The following is a 23,128-nucleotide window of genomic DNA, read 5'->3' on the forward strand; positions in this document are numbered from 1 at the left end:
GACTGGCTAGTGTGGGGCAGCTATACTGAAAGAACCTTGAGGCTGATCAGTACTTATTAAATCCCTAGAGCCTGAAGTTAATATGCAGATATTTCACTTTTCCAGCTTCAGACATTAGAGATCAGTGGAGCTCCAAGTGCTGAGCTCCAAGAACTGAGGAACTTTCTCCAAGTCATGCAAACTGTCTTCTGCAGTAGTTACTTATGTGACATGTCAGACTGTTTTTGCCACAGATTAACTGTGGTTCCAAATACACCAAATAACCATATGGAAAAAAATTACACAGTCATTACTGAATTTGCTATTGACAGGGCTACAGAATCTCTACAGTGGAGTGTTTTTTCCTTAGCAATACTGTCATGATCATAGACACATATCTTCCTTCTTAGGAAATTAACTGGTACACACCTTGTTGGGTCAGTAGAGAAGATGATACCAGATAGGAATGGTTGGAGGCCTGAAATTTTTTGTAATGGGTCATGTCTGTCACATCAAAGACATCAGAATCAGCTGCTAGTTATGTAACATCAAATTCCACTTTTATGTGGGAATTGTTGTGATGGTTCAACCTGATGGGAAGTGCTAAACTTGCTGTCATGATTTTGAGACATTCTCATCCAGACCTTGATCTTGTGTCTTTATTACCTCTGTTTTGGGATATTCCTTATAGTAGACTTTTCATTAGGAGGTGGATTCCTAGTAGTAGCCAGACAGAAAATGAGACATTTATTTTCAAATCAGGTTGTTTGATCTGGAATACAGTTGCATCTGATTTAATTTTACATCTGATTTACTCCATTTGGTTTAATACTAAAATATTTTATTTTAAATTCCTCAATGACATCTGCCCTTGACTTCTGATGTTAATTTTTTTAATTCTGGTGTTAATTTTTGCTACCTGTATGGATTAGAGGTTTTACAGAGGATTTTTACCTATATTAAACTCTTGACTTGGCTTCCCACAAGGAAACCTTTTCAGTGTAGTAGCATCTGCTCCATATGTGTTTTTTTAATGAAAATAGGCTTTCAGACATCTGTTAGGCTGGCTAAAAATAGGAGAATTTGGGAAATTTGGACCCTTCCCTCTTGGAAGATTCCTTTTTAGGAAAATATCATTGTCTGGTTTCAACTTGGAGAAACAAAAGCTGTCTGCATTTCATACTGATCAATATGTCAGTACATCTAATTGTATTTTTTGGATCAGATAAAAGAAAAAGACCACTTTCTTTTCACAGAACTTATCTTCCTGTGAATTTCAGCACGAAGACTGTAAGCAGAGCTTATTTTGACAGCTGTGTTGTAGCCCCCATTGGCAATTCTGAGATATGCTCACTGACCTTGCTGGGCCATCTTTGTTGAACATAATGCAATCCAAAAGAGTACCAGGGATTTTCTGTGCTGTGAATCCGTGCACTGTCATCCACAAGACAAGAGAAGGCTGCCTGTGTACAGCTAGGAGGTAATTGATAGGTGTTGTCCCTGTGTCGCTTACAATATACTGCCTTCTATTCTGCTCTGAATATCCTTTAGGAAAATATTGGATTTGCAAGAAACTTAGTAGTTCAAGCTGTTTATAGTTCAGGCTGGAGAAGCAGAGTAACAGGCCATGCTCTCCATCACTGCTAATAGGGCTGAAACGTCATTAGTTCAATTGTTTGCATGTATACACACACACACACACATATATATATATATGTATATATATATATATATATATATGTACTCAATTTCTCTTAAGTAATTTTAATTTTATGTTGGCAGTTCTTGACTTTATTATAATTTCCTTGGGGAAAAAGAATATGTCAAAGGTGAAGAGGTACTATTTCCACATATACATAAAAACATTTCAACAAAAATACTGGTTTTTATTGTGAATTGACTTCCCATACTATGAAATAATATTTGATCTTTCCAGAAGATTCTGGAAATCTTTTTCACTGGAAATCATCTGCTGGTTTTCACTAAGATTTAGGCATTTTGGCCGTCCTTTTCAAATTGATCAGTATGTTCTTTTATCTTCTTTAAACATGATAAAATATCTGTTAAGGTATCAGTCCTTTCCTATTTGATTTTTTCCTGCTTTTCAAGTGCCTGGATTTAAAGATAAGTATCAGGAATTCTCAATTTTTACCTCTGCACTCTTAGGAGTTCACTGATGCTGCAGAGGTGAAAGCCATACATTATCCACAGGGAATGGTGCTCTCTTTAGTCAGCTTGGCTGTAACTGTTATTTTACTTTTTGGATGAGAACATTTTCAGGTGGTCTGACAGTCTCAGCACCGTTGCTCCTTTTAAAGAAGGTATGAAACTGAAGCACTTGCAGTGTTTTTTTCTATGAGCTTGTGACAGGAATGTGATCAAAATGCAGTGTCAGTGGAACTTCTGAGATGCTTTACTTGACATCAACAGAAAAGATAGTGAGAGTACACATATATCAGATTGCAGATTCTTGTAGTTGCCTTGTGATTTATGCTGTATTTGAGAAAAAAAAACCTGTCTTTGCTGTTGGATGTGAGATCTCCGAGAGCTGCTACTGGGTAGCTCAACTCATGAGTCAGTTCCCATGTGGACTTGCTTGTAGTGAGACTCTTGTGGACTATTACTTAAAAAGTAGTACAATTCATTGCCTGTACACTGAGTTCTCTGACATGTATAGGTTTCTAATTCAACTTCCTGTTTTAGTTATTTGGATTATTTGTTTTCAGAATTCCACTATCAAGACTGACTTAAACTTATGTTCTTATATGCTGATTATAAAAAAATACAGGGTGTTAACATAAGATGGTCAGCATTGCAGCACTTAAATTTAGCACCTCTTGTGGTAGGGTGTATGGGTTGAATTTTAAATATAACTGTGAACTACATGTCACAAAAAAAGCTATATGTTACTAAGGGAGCTCTTCTCAATTATTGACTTAGCAAACAGGTAAAGGAATAATACCAACAACATGCATTGTGCACGGATTTCAGAGCATTTTCAACAACAATAATACTAGTAATAGCATTCATAGCAATCCCAGTGGCATTTCTGTTGTGTTTCTGGCATGTGTTCCTGTTTCTAATTTTTAAGATTACATATTTCTGCATTCATCTTTAAGAATTACATACTTACATACTGGACATCTGAATTTCTTGTAGTTCAAGTGGTTCTGATGAAAACTTTGCACTTTTTATGCAGATGTGCATGCTCATGTTTGTGCAACACATCTTTGTGGTCTAAAGTGTGTGATTATTACAGTTTCAAGGATCTGCCTGTCTGAAAAGCCAAGAGCCAACAAATGATGCATCTTCTGGTGATTCAGTAGTATCTTGAGTTCAATATCATTTAAAATCAATGCAACTTACACTGCATTTTTTTAGTTTCTATGGTTTAATATTAATGATCATCTCTCTTGCACCCTGAGTAGGGTATTAAATACTAAAAATCTAGATAATTTGAATAGAATATTGTGGGGATTTTTTCTTAGTCTAGTCTCAATTTTTTTCTGGCTAACTTTAGGACAAAACTTAAAACTAAAAACATGTTCTCAAGATGCTGAGAAGTAGTAGTACATATACAAATTTAGTAAGATAATTGAGGAAAAAGAGTTAATAGTGATTCTTCCTGACAGAGCTTGGAGAATGAATTTATGACACTTGCCTCTGTCCACTACCTTAACATTCTTTTATGTAGTTATTCTTACATTAGGTATAAAGTTGTTAGAGTACTGTGTTAATTTCATGTGGAATTTAGATATCTCTGTTTCTATTTTGCTGTGAAATACCCTGTTCAGATTCAAGTGCCATTATCCTTATTTATCCTTTCTTAAGTAAGAATTTTACCACACTTGTTGGATGCTATTTCATGTAGTATAAGAACAGAATATCTGCCTACTGTTGGTACTGAGCTAATAATGTTCAAAGAGTACATTTTAAGTACACTTTAAGTGTTTTAAGTGTACATTTTAAGTGCTTTACTTGACGAACAGGCTGGAGGCAGTCAGTCAACTGAAACAACAGTTGATTTTCAACCTAGTTTAATTTGAAAGACATCCTGATTATGTGCTCTGCTCTATGATGAAAACCAAAGTACAGTTAGTGGAAATGATTTCTTATTTTACATCAAGATTTTTCACCTGAACTAAAATGCAAAATGGTGTGTTTACTTCAATGAGACATCATAGTGTGGCTGCAGACATTTCTGAAATGGCCTAGTGACATAAAATGTTAACTCTACCTGATTTTATTTTCTTCTACGGTCACAGTAAAACCAATAAAATAGATTGTAAATTCCATCCTCTTCTGCTTCTATATCAAACCCTTTGGATGAGACAGCCTTCAGTTTCACTTTACACTGAAAATGGACGGTGTCACCATTATCCTTTACACTGAGTCTCTGTGGATAATCAGTGCCATATGACTTATGAATGCTGCATTGTCAGAGGAATTTTCACATTGGTAGACTAGATCTGTGTTGAGAAATATTCTGTAAAACCCTTAAGGTATCACTGTGGTTTGGAGGGGAATATGTCCAATTTAAAGGCAAAAGTTTAAGGCCATTATATGAAGCCTGCTGCTTTGTAGGAGAAGTGCCAATATTATTGCACTTCTTTCTTGCATTTAGAAATACTGATAGCTGGAAACAATGTGTTCGTTATTAAGAAAAAAAAATAGTAAAAACTTAGTTTAGAATTCTGGGAATTGTAAAGAAATTATTGTGTTGAACCTTGCCTTGAGAAGGAAGAAGACAGGTATAAGGAAGGAGATCCTATGGAATTCATGAAAATGATGAGAAAACAGGGATAGGGAAAAATAAGATAAGCAACTCATTGAATAATTTTTAGTGTTCCTTGTGTGGATGTAGAAAACAATGTGCAAAGTATGTCTGGAGTGAGAATTCAGTTACCTAGTATATAAGGTCAAAATTTCTGTTGAAAATACACGATCAGTAAGCCATAGAAAAAGACAAGTCTTTTGTATATGATCTGCAGAAGCTGTTTTCCTGGAAGCATTCAGCTGCACCTAATGAACAGTATTAGGGTAGTATACAGGAGTGCAGGGGGTATGAATATTGGTATATATTAGTGTATGCTATATTAAGTGTTTCAAAGATTTTTTCAAAACTGTTAATTTCCTGCAACTTTATCATAGGCTCTTATTGACATCAGCTTTCAAATATGTGCACCAGAAAATGAGATTTGTCTTGTTTTGGTATATCCAGAGTTATACAAAATTTGTGAACTACTTTCATTGCTTTGCAACTACTGGGTCATAAACTTGGATTAGTTTTATAGGATTTGGTATATGAGTTGACAGATGTGATATATGATGACACTTTATCTTTTATTGCTTACACATACTAGTTGTTTGGAAAGGATGGGAGCAGTTCCTATTAACCATAAGATGGGATTTCAGTTGCTTACCCAAGTGTCTCTCATTCATTCATTCATTCATTTGCTATCAGTTATAGCAGATATATTGCTTCTTCAAGCCTGTCACACCAATAAATCATTTCAGAGTGTATGCATTTGTACAGTGCCAAAGTGTACCATGAATTTTAAAGGAAATCTTCTATTTTTCTTTTCAATCAGATGAGCAACGTGAAAAGACTACGGCCACGGCTCAGTGCTATTCTTTTTAAGCTTCAGTTTGAGGAGCAGGTGAACAACATCAAACCTGACATCATGGCTGTCAGTGCTGCCTGTGAAGAGATAAAGAAGAGCAAAAGCTTTAGCAAGTTACTGGAACTAGTATTGTTAATGGGAAACTACATGAATGCAGGTTCTCGGAATGCACAGACCTTTGGATATAATCTCAGCTCGCTATGTAAAGTGAGTTTCAAAATGTCCATGTTGAGTATTACATTCACTTTTTTTTTTTTTGTTTGTTTTGTTTTTGTTTTTGTTTTTATTTGTTTTATTATGCTGCATAAATACTCTGGTTTTGATGTTTTTCCAGCAGTTAATTATTTGCTTACTATTTTTTTTCCTTATTATTGGCATTAGTTGATAGTTTCAACAGTACAGCTAATCCATGAATAGTCATCTTAAAACTGATTTGCATTTAATCACTTTTAAGTGATTCTATTTTGAGGGAATAGTAAAAAACCCAAACTAAATAAGGTTATGTAAGGACTTGATCACTGTGATCATAGCAGTTTTGTAATTTTAACATGTCTGAGCACTTCTAAGACATCTATCACATTTTAGTATGTTTTAATACAGTTATGTTTTTCTTTGGACATGAATTTACTCCTTATGTGATTCTCCTCTTATGTTGCTCATTTTCATCAGTTTCTTGCTTCTGATTTTTCTTAAATTTTCACAATTTCAACTTTTGTATAAGGTATATACAAGAATGTGTCTATACTTTTCTGGGTGTTCATTTATAATCCATTCTAATGCTAATTACCTTTCCCATATTTAGTGTTGTTTTTGCTTTTTTCCTGTGCTCTCTGCAGGTTACTGAACAATCTTCAGAGTGCACATATAGTTCTTACAAAGAAGGACTTATTTGAAACTTTATATGTACTCTTCGTCTTTCTGTTTCTTTATCCTTTTGCACAAGAGAAAACACAATATGTTAACTTCTACATTCATGAAACTAATCACCCTTATTCTGCCAGATTTCAGAAGAATTCTTTCACTGAGTGTTGAACGCGATACCTATGACATAAATATTCATAAAAAATAAGTTATATTCTTTCCCTCATCTAAAGTAAGCATTAAGGATGAGTCATCCACCTAGAGTTAATACATTGTAGATGAAGTGATTGATTTAAAAATACAAGTTGTTGAGGAACATATTCAGAAGGAAGATACTAAAGGTTCTTTATCCAATTCAGAGCATTTAAGTATGATTTTACAAGAATCTGTCCTAGGTCTGTTTATATTCTCTGGTTTTTTAATGCACAAGACAGAAAATATATTTATGAAAAGAATGTCAAGGTAATTGATATAAGCACTTTGCAGTGCAGGATCAAAAGTCAGAATTTAGCTTGGAGAAATAATGTATTAAGATCTAGAATATGAAGATTTTGAAGATAACCATGGAATACTAGATATAGGAGAGGGAATTGATGTATATAGATAATGAAAGTATGGAAGGAATGACTGTATTAGTTCTTCTGCATCAGAGAGCAGCCATGAGTAATCTCAGAAGAGAGATACAATATTTATATGCTAATACTCAATTGTTCATTAATTACTGATGTATTAAAATTATATGCATGTTTATAACACAGGTGCATATTTATGGCTAACTATTGTTTTGTGTCACAGTGTATTAAATGTACCACAGTGTCACACTGTAGAAATTTTTTGTGGTGTTATTGAGACATCTTTCACTGAGGTTCCCAGTACAACAGAAGTAACATATTTTATAATATTGCATACAGTGAGGTTCCTAGAATATATTTTTGGGTTTTGGTATACATGTGATCCATTTCCTGTTTATTTGGAAAACTGTGTTATTAATCCACTTTTCTGAAGGACAGCATGCATGCTCTGGGAGAGTATATCTCAGCATTGTAGCATTTTGATCTTTGGAAATAAACAGACTTTTTAGAGTTAATTATGAAAAATCAGTACTGTGTTAAGGACTTGGTGCCGTGATATTCAGTCTTTGTGTAATTGTGGCAGCTCTCTTTTACTCCTGTTTATTTTGTGCCTACATGCTTGTATACTTTTCCTGCTAAATTTTTTTATGCAGAAATAGTTCTTAAGTAGTGAATAAACACTTTCATATGTGATGTAATTTCTATTTATAAAAATGTCTTTGATTTAAAAGAAGATCTCTTTTGAAAGACTACAACAGAAGTGTTTGTCAGTTGTCAGTTGTTAGTGTATTTACACAAGCAGGTGCATGTTTTAAAGTGGCCATGCTTGAAAATAATTTTGTATGTATAAAGAGTCCAGATAGAAAGCTTTATGCTTAAGAATTCTTTAAGTCAGCATTTTTAAACAATAAGACCTATGAACTCTTATTTACTGCATTGAGAATTGAAAACAGGAACTTGTGCATGTTGAGGTTGTGTGGCTTCCACTGCATAAATATTTTTAGGCTAGAGTTAATTTCATACATTAAAAGGAAATAATGTAGTCAGTGGATATGTGCATTGTGTATAGTTAGATTTTGCTGATTTAACTTCAACTTTTCTTTTTTGCACTTTCATGTGCTTATTTACAGTTTTGTAAATATCCCTATATTGTTGAAATAATTGTATTTTTAAAAGAAATATGTGTACTGTTTTTGAATACTGAACACAAAAATTGTGTGAAACAAAAAAATACTTAGTGCAACCTTTCTAGGGATTTTTAGCAAGGGGGGAAAATGAAACAGCCCATTGCTATCTTTAAAAAAAAATGTACTACTCTAATAGTTTGCTCTTTCCTTTCTTAGAAGGATAATTACTAATATATATCAATTATTAAAATGGCCAGAAATAAAATTTTTCTCAGTGTTTTTACATTTCTTTTTTCCCCCTGCCCAGCTGAAGGACACAAAGTCAGCAGACCAGAAAACAACATTGCTTCATTTTCTTGTAGAAGTGTGTGAAGAAAGCTATCAGGATGTTCTGAATTTTGTTGAGGATTTTCAGCATTTGGATAAAGCTAGTAAAGGTTTGTGTGACTAACTAAAGTTTTGATTTTGACACATTGCAGTGTCTTGTGTATAAGATGATGCTTATTTTTTACTAACAATATTAAAAAATAGATATTAATAGTCAGTATCACAGATCACTAATTTAAGCTGCTGCAAATGGTCTTGAAGATATGTACTGTTTGGTCCTTTAATATTTACTACAGGACTTGCCGTTACATTTCCTCTAACATATTTTCTATAACCATTTTCCATACTGGATTTCTTTTAAAAGTTATTTTCTGTTGCCAGATCTTAATTCCAGTCTTCGTTCTTTTATGCAGTAAGTGTATCACTCACTATCTTCTAATTCAGACATGTAGAAAGGCTGTCATGGCATCACTTTATTTTATTTTTTTCAAAACATGGAACAGTTTTGTCTTCCCTACATGTATCTTTTTCATTCAACAGTAACACTGGAAGTCTGGAAAAATTTGTAGCTTCATCATGCAATGTAGAATCTCTGTATAAGCACCAGCAGAGTTTTTTGAAATTAATTTCTTAATTAAAAGTGCCTTTTCCACATTTTATCAGTTTAAGTAAGTTAAACAGACAAGGCATAGAGGTAGAAATTGATGGTACCTTAGCACTGTCCTTCTCTAGCAGGAAAAAGGTGATTGGATGGGCTCAGTTAAAAAAATTTTAGTTTATGTCAGTTTGGAAAACATCACAGTTTATCTATAATGCTTTGTAGAGTGTCATTCTCATACCTTAGTCAGTCTCCTGCCACAAATTACAACTTTGCAAAATCTGCCTCTGATAGAGGACTTGAGATAGTGGTCACTTACACAGAGTTCACTTTCTGCTTCTTAAAATTTCCAGTTTTACTTGGTGTATTATAACCCTGGAAAAGTTCAATTATTTTTAATTATCTGTCAAATGCTTCAAGCCCTTTACCTAACTGTTTATACTGGTAATAGAAACAGTTTCTGCTGTATATTAATTTGGTGTGTTTGGCATTATTTTCAGTGTTAACTAGTAACTGATTTTTTTTTCATCACTAATATGTTACTGTATGTATTGTGCTTGAGTTTTCCCTTAACAGAAGGCAGTATTTTCAGTGTAGACAGTTGTCTTATTTGACACTGACTGTTTTCTGGAAAAATTCTGAGATCTAGATCACTGACCATTCAGAGAGTAGCCAGTAAAATTATCAATTAGTCCAGGCTTTTTGTTCTGTTCTAGGTATCTGGTAATGACTAGTTGAGTCTTTGATCTCACTCAGTATGAGGTAGGATGGAAATCAGTGATCATGTTTTCAAGTTTATATATTGAATTTACTACAGTGTATTCTGAGATGCATTTTGCATTTCAGTTTACTGTATGAAAAAGACAAAGTCTTAGTATATCTTTAACAGATTAGGGTATCAGTGTATTTGTTAATACTTTTTTCTCTACCTGCAAAATTCCATTCTGTTTTTGAAATACTCCTGCTGCACTGGAATTTTGGAAAACCCAGCAGATCACAGAAACTGTAGCTCATGGAGTTTTTTTAAACCTTTTAATACTTTTACAAAAGTACATTTTTATGAAGCAAGTTGATTTAATATGCACCGACTTTTGTACAGTAAATTTTTAATGAAGTCGCTATTTTTGCTTGAGCTTAGCAGAAGGTCAGTTATAAAGTCTATGTATCTGTTCAGTCACATCCACTGTAATGGTCTCATGTACTACTGATATGCTGATGAAGACTAACAAGCTGACCAATAGAGCTGGAAAATCATGGCAGATATTACAGCAGATATTTCAAGTTATCATTATGGCTACTAGGAACAGTGATAGAGGGGAAGTAATCAAAAATCTTTATATAGTCAAATATGTGTATTCCAGGAAAAAAAATGCTTGTTGTGGTAGAACAGAGCTTTGGTACTGAGGGCTTAGAGGATTTCCTCCATTCTAAGATATTGTAATTTAGGGTTTAGTAGAAATAATCCATCCTGATTTGCATTTCTGGGAGGCAATTTACACTTCCAGTTAATCTGGAAAACCACAGGATCCAAATGTTACATCTAAGGGTTAGAGGCTGCTGATAGCACAGAAGGGAGGAAGTCAGCCTGGGTTTTTCCTGTCATCCAATAGAAAGGTTCTAGTCACACATATGCTGCTTTGTTCCTCAAAGTTGTTGGGTGAAGAGACAACATCACTCTTTCCTGCTTTTCTATCATATTAATATATTGTTCAGTATTTCCCTGAACCAGAGATAGTATTTTGTTCCAGTACTTGTTTTTAAATCCTAGCTTTTGTATAGCTTTTGTCCTGGCAAAGGTTAGGGTCTTGTACAGGTGGTGGAATTAAATTCCCTTCATGGTTTTACTGAACTTTGTTTTCTGAAGTAATTGTTATTAATACTTTCAAAAAATAAATCAATTAAGTTGGATAAGAATATTCTATTCTCCTATGCCTTTGTTGCAAGCTGGTTTTTATTGAGCTGGTTTTATTACCTGTCTGCATATTCATGTCTTCAGATACAATGATTTCACATTCTTTATCTGGCATAAAAGTATTATTTTCAGTATTTATTATTATAAGTTTTTAAAATTATAAATCAAAATTAATGTGGTAGAGAGATGTGTAAATGCCATTTAAGCAATATTAACAGAAAACTTGAAGTTGAACATATGTATTTATATATAAAAATGGAACTCTATTGTGCACTTGTTAGTTTTGGCTTTATCATCTTCAAGTAATTGTTGATTCTCCTACAAGTTTCTCAAAACAAGTTTCTTAAAGGATGCTTTATTTTAGAATTCTTCCTTGACGTGACTGTCATATCAGCCAGCCTATTTGTAACATGCCTTGGATTTTTTTGTTTTATACTTGCTCATTCTTAAAACTTCTCTTTCAAGTATTTCTTATTCAAAATGGTGAACATTAGAACATTACAATGTTTAGAAACTCATTTTCTTTTTATACTTTCCAGAAGAAACATTCATGCTTCATTAATTTCATTAAACGTTGTCCAGTGATCATGCAGTGAGTTGTTAAAATAGCTTGTAAGACTTCAAGAGCAGTGTCAACTGACTGCACCAAGTTAATGGTGAAGCTAATGTATTTTATAGTATTTTATAAATGATTGAATATTCACAGTATGTAAATTAATTGTTGCAGGAAAAATATTTTTTAAAATCTAATTTTGAGAGGCAAACAGTAAGGGACATATGACCTGTGCAATTGAAGTTTGCTTCAGGGTATTTAAGGTATTTAATTTGTGGTTTTGATTTCTTTCCATTGTATGCTAAAGTTTTAGTTTTTACTTTTGTAATACTAGAAGTAGATTTAATTCACTGTTACAGTACATGAATTAAAGATACCTTTTTACTTTTAAGTGTAACAAATCCGTTTTCTAAGTGCTCTTAGATCAGCAGGAGGAACTTTCATTGCAGCTAATGAGCTTACAGATATGACAGTTCCTGAAGATTCATATAATTAAAGCTGTCCTTTCTTTTAAACATAATTACTTCCCTGATTTTCTGTTAGTATTGTAGACAAGAAATATTTTGGTAATCCAGTACAATTTACTAATTTTTTTTAATGTTATTATAAAGGTTTGTATTGTATTTATTCAGGCTGCTGTTTTACTTGATTGACTCTAATTTACACAGACCTTACAGGTGTGAGAGAGGACTGTGTATTGAGTCTTTCAAATTGTACTAACTCTATAAAGCTGCAGATTTTCCTTTATCTAAAAGACATTAACTCATCACAGCTTTACAAGTAACGTATCCATTTTCTCCTTTTTGAAACTTCATGTGTTTTTTTTTTTTATAGATAATTAATTTCACTTCAAAAGTAAAAAATCTAGGAACCAAATTGAAAATGTGAAGTTTAAACTATATTAATGAAAAATAGGACACCCCCACCTATAAAACTTAAAGACGTTAGGGCAGCATGAGAGAAAAATAGTAATATATATGTCATAAGAATTCTATATGTCATAAGGAAAGGGTGTTTTTCTTATTAGAGAATTTCTATGGGAATGACAATTTTCTCAGTACTATTAAATAATATACTTATGCTATGCATTGCTTGGGTTTTGATTTGAGCTGCAAATTCACAGGCTCTTGTTTTCAGGCCGTCAGGGTTCTATACTCACTAGGGGAAAAATGTGGATATCTGCTGAAATACAAAAAATATCAAATGGATTACACATAAATCAATTGCAAGAGGAACCTTAAAATGGTGGAAAATGCAATTAAAAAAAAACCTGAATGCATTGTGCAGATGTATAGACCCTTGAAGGTGAGAAAGCTTAATTTTAATGAGTAGGAAGGTGCTGAAATTGCATTTAGATGTACATGTAGACTTGTGTATCTTGCTACCTATATACCTCAAGGAGTGAGATCTTAGAGTGACAATATTGGGTAGAAAACTGATAAATGTGGCCACTTTAAAACTCATATTTTTAACCCTGCTGGACTGATATTCATGGCCATTCCATGCTAATAGTTCATTTGGAATCATTATTAACCACTCTCACTGCATACTCAAAACAGTTAGTTATTAACAATCATACCCTAAATTATCTGCAAGTATACAACATGCTGCAGTCAGCTCAGCACTTTGTGGTCTTCAAGGAGGCAGGTGGTGAGGCTCAAGAAGTCTTCAGCAAGGGAAGCTGCAACTGATGCAAGGGTCTTCTTTCTGCTCCCTCCTCTGAATTTAATTTCTTCTTTTATAAGATGGTTTTGTCTCCTGACAGATCCTGGTCCACCACTGTACTATATTACTGTGTGCTGTGCAACAGTGGGGGACCTTGATCTCTGTGCTCAGGGCTGGTGCCGTATCCTGTTGCTTGGCCATTTTTTTCTTCTTGCTTTAGCAACTGCTTCTTTCTTTCAGTAGCAGCTCAGGGATGAATAACTGACAATCAGTGAATTGTCATTCAGGTGTTTCTGTTTTCAGCTGTTTCCCATATTAACAATTTCTGAGCTTACACTATACATTATAAAAAGAGATATGGTGTCAGACTGCATTTCTCCCAGGAGGCTCTTGAAGTTATAACAAGTCCAGCAGGCCAGGGTTCTTGTGGAGGTAGTATAGGGCATAGTTGCTGTAAGACTGGAGACCTAATACTACTGATGATAGTACTGGTGTACTGGGTACAAAAATGCTTCCACATTGTTTACCAGTTACACTACATTAGTGTGCTCCTATTTGAATTCAAAATAAGAGACAAAAATCCTACTTAGGTGATTTTTTTTCCTGTATGAAACTAACATCTGCTCTGGCTACAGAAGGGAAAGCTGAGTGCTAAAGAGCCAGTGGCATTGTCAAAGCTTTGGGGGAAAAAAGTTCTCAAAAGGAATATTGTATGCACCTTAGGCACACACACACAAAGAAGAAAGGGGAGAGAAAAGGCAAGAAAGCCATAAAATGGCTGTAGAGACAAGGGAAATCATTATTTTGGGAGAAAAAACCCCATAATTTTTATATTTTCAGTGCCATGTGACACTGAGTATATCCAAATAGATCTTATGCTACTGTTAATGGATATTTCAGACCTTTACTGGTGCTTACAGAAGCACTCAATAGTTTTCTTCTGCAATTTTTCTTTGTTAGTGCTCTAATTCCACCTGAAAATATGGATGAGTTTTTTCTTGTAGGTTATTGGGCTTTTTTTGCTGTCTTTTGTCATTTAACCTTACTTTTAAATGCTGCATTTATAATATGATGACAATTTTAGAGAATTATTCACTAAACTCAATCAGTTCAGTGTAATTTTCACATGGCAAAACCAATAATATATTTCTAGAATATTTTTAAATAATATGATATAATTTTTTGTATCAGGCTAGAGGTCAGTTTGTCACTGTCACTCTCTCAGAATAAAGGGGCCATAATAGCACAAGGGAAGAAAAATACCTGTAGACAAGAGGATGAAATCAAGATTAGGAGATGGCAACATCCAAGCAAATTGTCATAGAGTGTGGGCATATAAGATGTCTGAAATATTGACTGATGCAAAAAGTAGCAAGAGGTTTGCAGCAATAAAAATGAGACAACATGCAAGTATTGCTTCACTTTGGAGAATTATTTTTGTATTTAAGATAAAACAGGTATAGTTTCAAAGCTAGTTAAATATTGTTTTATTTTTAGGCAAAAATAATGATCTGGGGATGGGAGAGATGGGAGTGAAAACTGTAATAAGGGCTTTGGTCAAGAAAAAAAGTATATTTTATTGTAAATTAATCAGATAAGGTATTCCCAGAATAACTGGAGAAATTGTAATGCAAAACTTAAAGGGCTGGTGAGTCATCACCTGAAACTCTGTGCAGAAATATTTGAAAACAGAAGCAGGTGAAGGGGCTTCAGGAATAATTGTGATATTAGAAAACCAGATTCAGAAGCCCTAAGAACGAAGTTGTTTTAACCATAAAAAACAGATGATGGGAAATCTAATTATTTCTTATAAAAATAGCAGGAGCCATTCTGGAAGAAGGCTGTGAGAGCTTAGGCGGTATGAGCAGGTGTAAGTAGGAGATTGTTTAGGCACACATGCATTGTATTCAGCAAACAGCTTTGCTTTGTGGGCTCACTGACATTAAGAACCTCAGGGTTTGACTTTATTTTTTAACTAGCTTATGAGTTGTGTACTTCAGTTTGGCTTGGGTTTTTTCCTGAATTCTTCCAGGATTAGGGGTTAAAGTTAAGGATTTTTTTTTTCTGCCATTCTTCTGTGTCCCTTCAGATTTTATACCATGTCTTTCAGAGGCACACAAGAAAAGGTTGGCAATTATTTTATATTATGTTTTTTTTGGAAGAGCTGGTTATATTTAGAGGTTTGATTTTTTTTATCTGTTTTCACTAAATTTAAAGCTGCAAAGACAATAGTACCAAACTTAATAGCAGCATATTGTGAACTAGCCTTTATTTGAGGCTATCGTCAGAAATATAGTCTTAAAGGAAAATATATCTAATAGTTATACACTGCTGAAATCCAAGGCATACTGAAATCTTAAGTTCAAGAATAACCTAAGATCATGACAGAGGAGAAAAAACCTCTTCATGACAAAACACAGATAAAGATTCTTGATCAAATATGTAAATGTTCAATGTTAAAAAAAACCCTGAAGTACTAGAGTGAAAAACAGGCTTTGCTGGAAGCAAGAGCTTGAAAATCTCTGGTATAGAACCTGTTAATCAGCTCTAGGCACTGAGTTATTTTGCTGGGTTTCTCATCTGGGTAAAAGAGTGTAGCTGTTACTCAGCTGCTGCCTGCAATTGGTGTAGAAGATTTTTTGGTGGGTTGGGCTTTTGTATTGTTTTTAAATCAGTGTTCCTTGCCAGCTCTCATAATTTTGACATTATATACTATATGTACAATATGTATATGTCACATTAATTTATACTAGGAACTCTTTATGCAAGATAAACGGTCTTGTGAAGAGTCCAATCAATAGTTAGACTACACACAAGTTGTTGTTTTCTGTATTTCCTAGCATCAATGACACAAAATGGTGTGTGCCTAACCCTCAGATGCTTCTCACAACAGCAGAAGTATGACTTTCTGTTAAAATCAGGTTTGTTTCTGAGGCCAGTGAAGACTGAAACACGTCTTAGTCAACATTGTCAGCTTCTAATTTTAGCTATGCTCCCCAAACAAAGCATTTTTTTAACTACTGAAGCCAACTGACCTAACTGGTGATGATTTTGGTTTACCAATTGCTGAGTCAAAATGTGCAAGTCTAACATACAATTGAGAAACTATTTTTTTGAGTAACCAGAGGCTTTTTAAAATGATGATTATAAAACAATTTATCACATTGCCGTGGATCATTTTATAGTTGTCGTAACCTTTCTGCTATGAATGGGATTGTAGTTGCTATGCAGCATCTTACTGTGGTCATTTGGGGACTCTGTCAGGCTTGTATCAGGGAAGGATATGTTTATTCTATGTATTTTATGTTTTCTCTCACATAACTATTTGGTGGATGAAATTAGGGATCTACTACAGATTGTATGGTAAGATGAAGGAAACGATACCTTTACAGATGTATACAGTATATTATGAATGAAATAAATAATTAAAAAGAAAAAAAAGTCGTTAGACTAGAATTCATTGTGCGTTCTTACCTCTTTATGTATTGCTCCTATCGAACTTAAATAAATGTTGATTTCATAAATAATCGAAAATTAGTTTTAACCGATAATATTTAGATAATATAGATCTAAGAAACATCTGTAGTGATAATATAGATCTAAGAAAGAATACGTTCTAAGTATCCTAAAATTACTCTGGTCATCTTGATATTTCAATCAACTATTTACAGATCAAGCATTCAACTTTACGTGCATTGCTTCAAATGGATGAAAGTTGTATCTCTCTTTTCCTGGCAAAGAAAATTTTTGCTTTTTTTTCATCCTTCTATGAATCCCTGATGCTTTAGCTCCACTCCTTTCTTTTTCCTAAGTCCCTGTGTTGCTCTGTTGTACCTTCTCAAATGCTTGGCTGGCACTTTTGCTCCAACAAATTCTGTTGTGTTTTTTACCATACATAGTGCTTTTAAGCTACAGGACTGAGGTTTGGTTTTTATGCATAGATGTTTAATAGCCCAATTTTCTGTGTTTGGGAATCTTATTTTCTTCATGATCGTTCATAAAAATGTTTGTATTTTCTGTTTTAACAGAATAAGATGGAGAAAAGCTTTGTGGTTCTTAGAATATCTTGAAAACTTGTCCTTTGGTTAATCACAAGAGAAAGACTGGCATATGTATATCTCACTTTCACTAAAACAGAGCGTTAATTGCAATGCAAAACATTGGGCATAAAAACAGATGTAAATACAACATTCAAACAGCATACATCTAGTGAGAATAAAGAATCTGCAAAAGAGAGGAGAGCTGAACATTGTAGAGTGACATCCTCATTTTACATTGTAATTTGTTCAGTGTGATTTTATTGCAGAATTAACAATGTAGCATGCTGACTTGGGTAAGGTTTTAACTCTTGCATTTGGGAAACAATGGTTTTTGTTTAGTGTGTTAACAGAATGAATGTTCTGTATTTTAGTCTCAGCAGAAAACCTGGAGAAGAGCCTCAAGCATATGGAGAGGCAACTTCAACAGCTTGAGAAGGATTTGCAGACTTTTCCAGTTCCTGAAGATAAGCACGATAAGTTTGTAGCAAAAATGTCAATATCCTTTGAGGCACTCTTAAAAAACAAAACAAATAAAAAATCCCTAAGTAATTTTACTGCATTGCTTTAAATTTTAAATTTCTTTGCATAACTTCTGTCTAGTTTGTAGCATGTATTTTTGAAAAATATGACTTGTGTTTCCTCTCAAAAACTAAATACATGTACAGTCCAATTAAAGGATTCCTCTGAAGTGGAATGGATGAGGAAAAATGCTTACTGTCGGCTTTTATACTGTATATAAGTTTCTTAACTAGTAAAGAGAAGTTATAATAGGAATCTTAAGCACTGTAGTGTTACATGGCATTTTTTTATGTCAGAATCTATTAGACAAATATGTCTGTCACCCTGTGTCTCTTTGTTTTCTAGTGTATACATTATCATTGTGAATGTTTTTGTGCATGGAACCACAGAACCAGAAAATTTCTGTTATTTCAGAAATGAGATTCATAGCCTATGAAAACTGTTTTCTGGTGTTATTTTTGCCAAAATTCTTTCTCTCACTATTTATTTCAAATCAGGCAGCCAACTTTACTGCCTCTCTTTCATAAGAACACCTTGTGACATCAAGATAAATAATTAAACTGGAAAAAATGTCATTCTTTCACTTAAACCTCTCCAGCAAATGTTGGCCATATATGCTTGGCACCAAGACTAATATGGAAGCAGAAATATGAGCAGACAGGTTGAAATTTGTTCTGCAGGCATGGTTAAGTTGTTACCTAGCTGGGAGACTGCTTTGTTATGTACAAAGACTGGAGGATTTGGGACACAGTCCTCTTGATTCATCTCATCCTATTACACAAGCCATGGCAAATGACCCTGAGGCCAGGTGGATGTACTGGTTCTTCCTGTATGAGGGCCAGTTCTGTCTTTGTTAGATGCACTGCAACCCAAGTGTTTGCAACTTAACTTCAGGCCTTCTGTGGCTTCTGTGGGTTATCTTTACCTTGCAGTGTCGTTACTAATTTTTTGTAAGTTGGGTATTTTGTTGTTGAGTTTGTTCTGTTTAATGAGATGCCGTTTTTTCCCAGCTCAATGTGTTTTTAGGAAATACATTGCAACCCCCCAGCATGGTGTCTCTACAATATGAAACATAAGTTTGATCCTGAAGAAACTGACAGCTTAATAGGAGAACTAGGAGATGGGTCCTGAAGGCAAGAGATAAAATATTGCCAGGAATTTAGAGGAAAATATGTCCATGAGAGCTTTTGGAGAATATTGCTAGGACTCACAAAGTCTGTGTTTTGTTTGGAAAATTATATGTAGTCTAGGAAATTAGGAATGGGAAGCACTTGTTAAAAAATCTAAACTATGAAAAAGGACAGGCCCTTTTTTATCTGTTAGAATATAATAGACTATTTCAGTTGGAAGGGACCTACAACAATCATCTAATCTGAAATAGCCATGATGCAGGGTCTTCAAATACCCTCTAACTTTTTGCATTTTTTTTCTAATGACTAGATTTTGAAGGAACAGATAGTATACAGCTTTCCTTGGATATGTAGTTATAAAAAAATATAAGAACTAAATTATAAAAATTCAGTTGAGAATGAGTGAATCCTTCCAAAAATCTAAGAAGAAAAATCAAGAGAAAAGTGGATAAATAAAAATGTAATTTATATCCATTATATGCTAATACCAAACATCTAATATTCAAAAATTATTATGTAGGATGCCTCATTTCCCTTTGTGTTACTGACTTCTTGGGCATTTATGAAACTTCCTGGCAGAAGTGAGTGGAATACCATGATAAAAAGTTATAAATTGTATTTAAGACAGAGTAGGTAGGCAGACCTTGTCCATAAGTAGCATAAACTTTTTCTGGGATTGAAAGTCCATCCCCATATATGAAGACCATTAGAGCAGTTTACTGATTGCTTAAAAAGATAGTGATAATCTTAGAAAATGCAAAGGAGGACCTACAATTCGTCTTTTTCAGGCATCTCAAAAGCTCTAATCCTGCTAGAGAAGATGTGGATTATCAATGTCTGTTAAGAAGATAAGTCATAGCCATAAAGTTAAATTTGTTCTTTGCGTCAGTTTTCTTTAGAGAGAATTTCAGTTGATCCTACTGTGTAATGTTTGAATTGGAAGGATGATGTTAAATGAAGGAATCAGTAGAATTCTTTTTCTTAATATAAAATACATAGCAATAAATCCCCAGGAGTAAACAGTGGTCACAAAACACTTGAAATATGCAAAATTAACTCAAATATAAATTTAATGGACTATAGACTCTTACATTAACTAAGATAGCTGGAGGCACAAAGGAATCATGCAATTGAGGAATCATAGAATAATTTGGGTTGGAAGGAATCTCAAGGATCATCTGGCTTCAACCCCTCTGCTATAGGCAGGAACACCTTTCACTAGACTATGTCAAAGCTGAAAAGAAGCCCATAAGTTTTTTAGACGGGCTACAAGGAAGATCTTCAAGTCAAGCTTTGCTACCAAGAAAACTGATGAAGACTAAATACGAAATGAACATGTATTAGGTGGAGCTAAAATGTGATGGCAGAGAATTGTGTGTTTTGTAAAGAGAAACCATCCATTGCAGGCCTGTTGCAGCATGCAGATAAAGGTAAGAAGTCAATAGAACATAACTGAACTTCTATCCATGTTTCAACATTTTCACAAAGACTTAGAAGGAAAGAAATTTCTTAGATTAAAAAGTAGTTTGATTACTTTTTTTTTAAAATTAGTATCTTTGAAAAAAATCCTCACATCAAAGGGAGATACTGGCAGATGCTGACAAAGCAGCAAGTGAACTTCAGTGATTATAGACTGATACACAGAGTATATACTCTGTATAATACATACTCTGATATACAGAGTAATTCTCTGATGGTGGAAAATCAAAAAAGTTTAAAAAATACAGTAAAAATACTTGTAATTTTGTGTCCCATGCAGAAGGAAAGAGAGGAATATATTCTTTGTGTCTTTAATTAACCATGGGTTCATCCCACGTGAAATACTGTCCAGCAGGTTAAAACACACTAACAGAAATGTTTTCACGGACAACAGACAATTAAACTGAAAATGTGAATGAATTTCATATAAGGCCTAAATAGGTGGCTAACAGTGGCCTAGAGGCAGCTTTAGTTCAGAAGAATGACTAACACACAGATTGCTAGAAACAGAATTATCATGCTACATTTGCCAAGTTTTGTTTCCTCCTGTTTTTCCTAATTATTGAGTATTGACTGCTGTCAGAAACTGGCAAAATAAATATTTGGTCTTACTTGGAATAAATCAGTTCAGGTAAAACCAACTGTTAAAATCTGATTAGTGACCTGAGACCATATGCTGAAGTCAATAATACACATTTTATTTAACAGTAAATGTGAGTCGGTAGGGGGAAAAGGGGATGTAAAGCAGGAGATAGTCCCCACACCTGGATCCAGTGGCTTGCTGTTAGTCTTCCTTCACCTTGGGCTTCCTGGTTGTGGTGTGTCCTGAGGTGGTTAAAACTTTTCACTATTTATACATTTTAGCAAACAAATGAATTAATGATCATTGGCTACACAGTTCTCTTGCTGTTAGTCCCGTGCTCAGTCTTTTTCTTTGTTTGAGTCGGTGCGTTTCTTGGTTCAGTGGGTTGTGATCTTCCCCTGCCAGAATTACCTTGCACCCAGCTGGAGCTGATTTCAGCACAGTTGCTGAGTTGGCTTTCCTGGTCAAAAGGAAATGGACTTTGACTTGGAAATTGGACTTTCTAGAAATTCTGCATTCTTTGTGTCCATTATCAGTGATCTATTCTTCTTCCCATCTTTGTTACCTTCCCCTAGGTCTGAGATAACACCCAACAATAGTACCAGCTTTATCTTATCTTGTGTTCGTCACAGTGGCTTAATTTATAGTCCCTAGGAAACATATTTATGGAAGGGCATCTTCAGTAGTCAGAGTTGCCCATCTATCCCATAACTTGGGATGATCTTTGTGATATTTGAATTTGCAGTTGCTTCTTTACACAGATTTCCACAGTGGGAATTGTTGTCTGGATGCGTTAATCAGAATTTGCTACCCAGACCTCCCCTCGGCCAGGTTAGAAACATCCTGTCGCTCCCTTCTGTTCTTATCTTGCGTCAACGTCCTTCTGTGGCCTAAGGAGTGTTTGAGACAGGCAACTGTGCTCTTTAAGTCTTTACAATAGCCATACTACATATTTAATTGTATTAGACTATTCAAATACAGTATTTTGAGTAGTAAATATTATGAACAGAAATAGTTTACCCTCACCTACTACCTGACCCAGCAGTCAGACAGCAATTTCTAAACAGCATAGTTGCATACAGTTTTTAGTCATCTGTGAACACACTAATTAAAGCAGCTCACTTTTAGGAAAATAGGAACTTCAATAAATTACGAAGCAGAAAAGGTTTGATGTAAAGGTTAGATAATGCTGCACAGCATGATGAAACCAGGACCTGTCTTTACTTCTGTTCCTATGACAAGGAAATCTAAATGGTGATGATGTCTTGAAAAGCAGGTGGGTCATAAAAAAAAGCCAGCAGGAAGTCTTAAAAAAGAAGAATAGATAGTGCTTTGTAGAAAATAATTTTTCATCCTGAGTACAATTAAGCTCCATGGACAAGCAGGCCATTACATCCTGTCGCTAAATATCACAAACCAAAGCCCCCTAATGAACTGATTAGCATTCCTATTTCTTTAGGAAGTCAGGGACATGCACAGTTGGTTCACTCTTTTATTGACAAAGTCTGTAATTATGAATATTTCTCCTGTATATTAGATTGTGTTAATTTGTGAGCCATCGTGTGTATGCTAGCTGAAAAGAAATAGTTATTATCTCAATTCTTCTGTTTCCTTTAATTAGGGAAGTCAAAGAATATTGAATTGATATAGATCTAATGTATTAAGTCCATCAAGTGAAATGTTCCATAAAAAACACAGTGAACAAATACACTTGTATGTTCAAAATAAAAATTTAGTGGGTTTAGGGAGAGTATTTAAATTGCATGTTAAAAGTTTAATTAAGTGATTTAGTCAACATGCTGTTTATCAATACACCTCCCATCTTCTGATTTTCCAAGCACCAGCTGAGAAAGTTTGAGCTTACTGATAAAAGTGATGTTGATAGTATTCTTTTACAGAAACTTAGGAACTAATACTTGAGAGACAATCGGCTGATTGCTGCTTTTCAGCTAGGAAAAAATCCTTTCTTTTGATCAATTAGCTGTTCCTTTGCCATTTAGTTTGATTTGTTGACATTACAGAAAGGGGAGGAAGAAACAACAGCACTTAAATAAGTCAGAGCCTTCACTACCAAATGAGGTAAAATAAGCCCATTTCAGCTGCAGGGAAGAGTCTTGCTGCCTCCAAACTGTTGGTTACGTAATTGACCTCATAGTTTG

The 23,128-nt window shown here is 34.3% G+C and overlaps 1 protein-coding gene across 6 annotated transcripts in view; it reads left to right on the plus strand.

Moving 5' to 3' along the window:
* The window catches only part of DIAPH3 (diaphanous related formin 3), a 202,227-nt gene that overhangs the window by 99,433 nt on the left and 79,666 nt on the right, over window positions 1-23,128 (plus strand). For all 6 annotated transcript variants that reach the window (XM_053935714.1, XM_053935717.1, XM_053935715.1 and 3 more), the window contains 3 exons: window positions 5,571-5,810; window positions 8,471-8,600; window positions 17,630-17,754. In XM_053935714.1, coding sequence (XP_053791689.1) covers window positions 5,571-5,810; window positions 8,471-8,600; window positions 17,630-17,754 — 495 coding nt within the window. The remainder of the gene's footprint in view (window positions 1-5,570; window positions 5,811-8,470; window positions 8,601-17,629; window positions 17,755-23,128) is intronic.

Source organism: Vidua chalybeata, chromosome 2, assembly GCF_026979565.1.
Source record: "Vidua chalybeata isolate OUT-0048 chromosome 2, bVidCha1 merged haplotype, whole genome shotgun sequence".
In the NCBI taxonomy this organism is placed as follows: domain Eukaryota; kingdom Metazoa; phylum Chordata; class Aves; order Passeriformes; family Viduidae; genus Vidua; species Vidua chalybeata.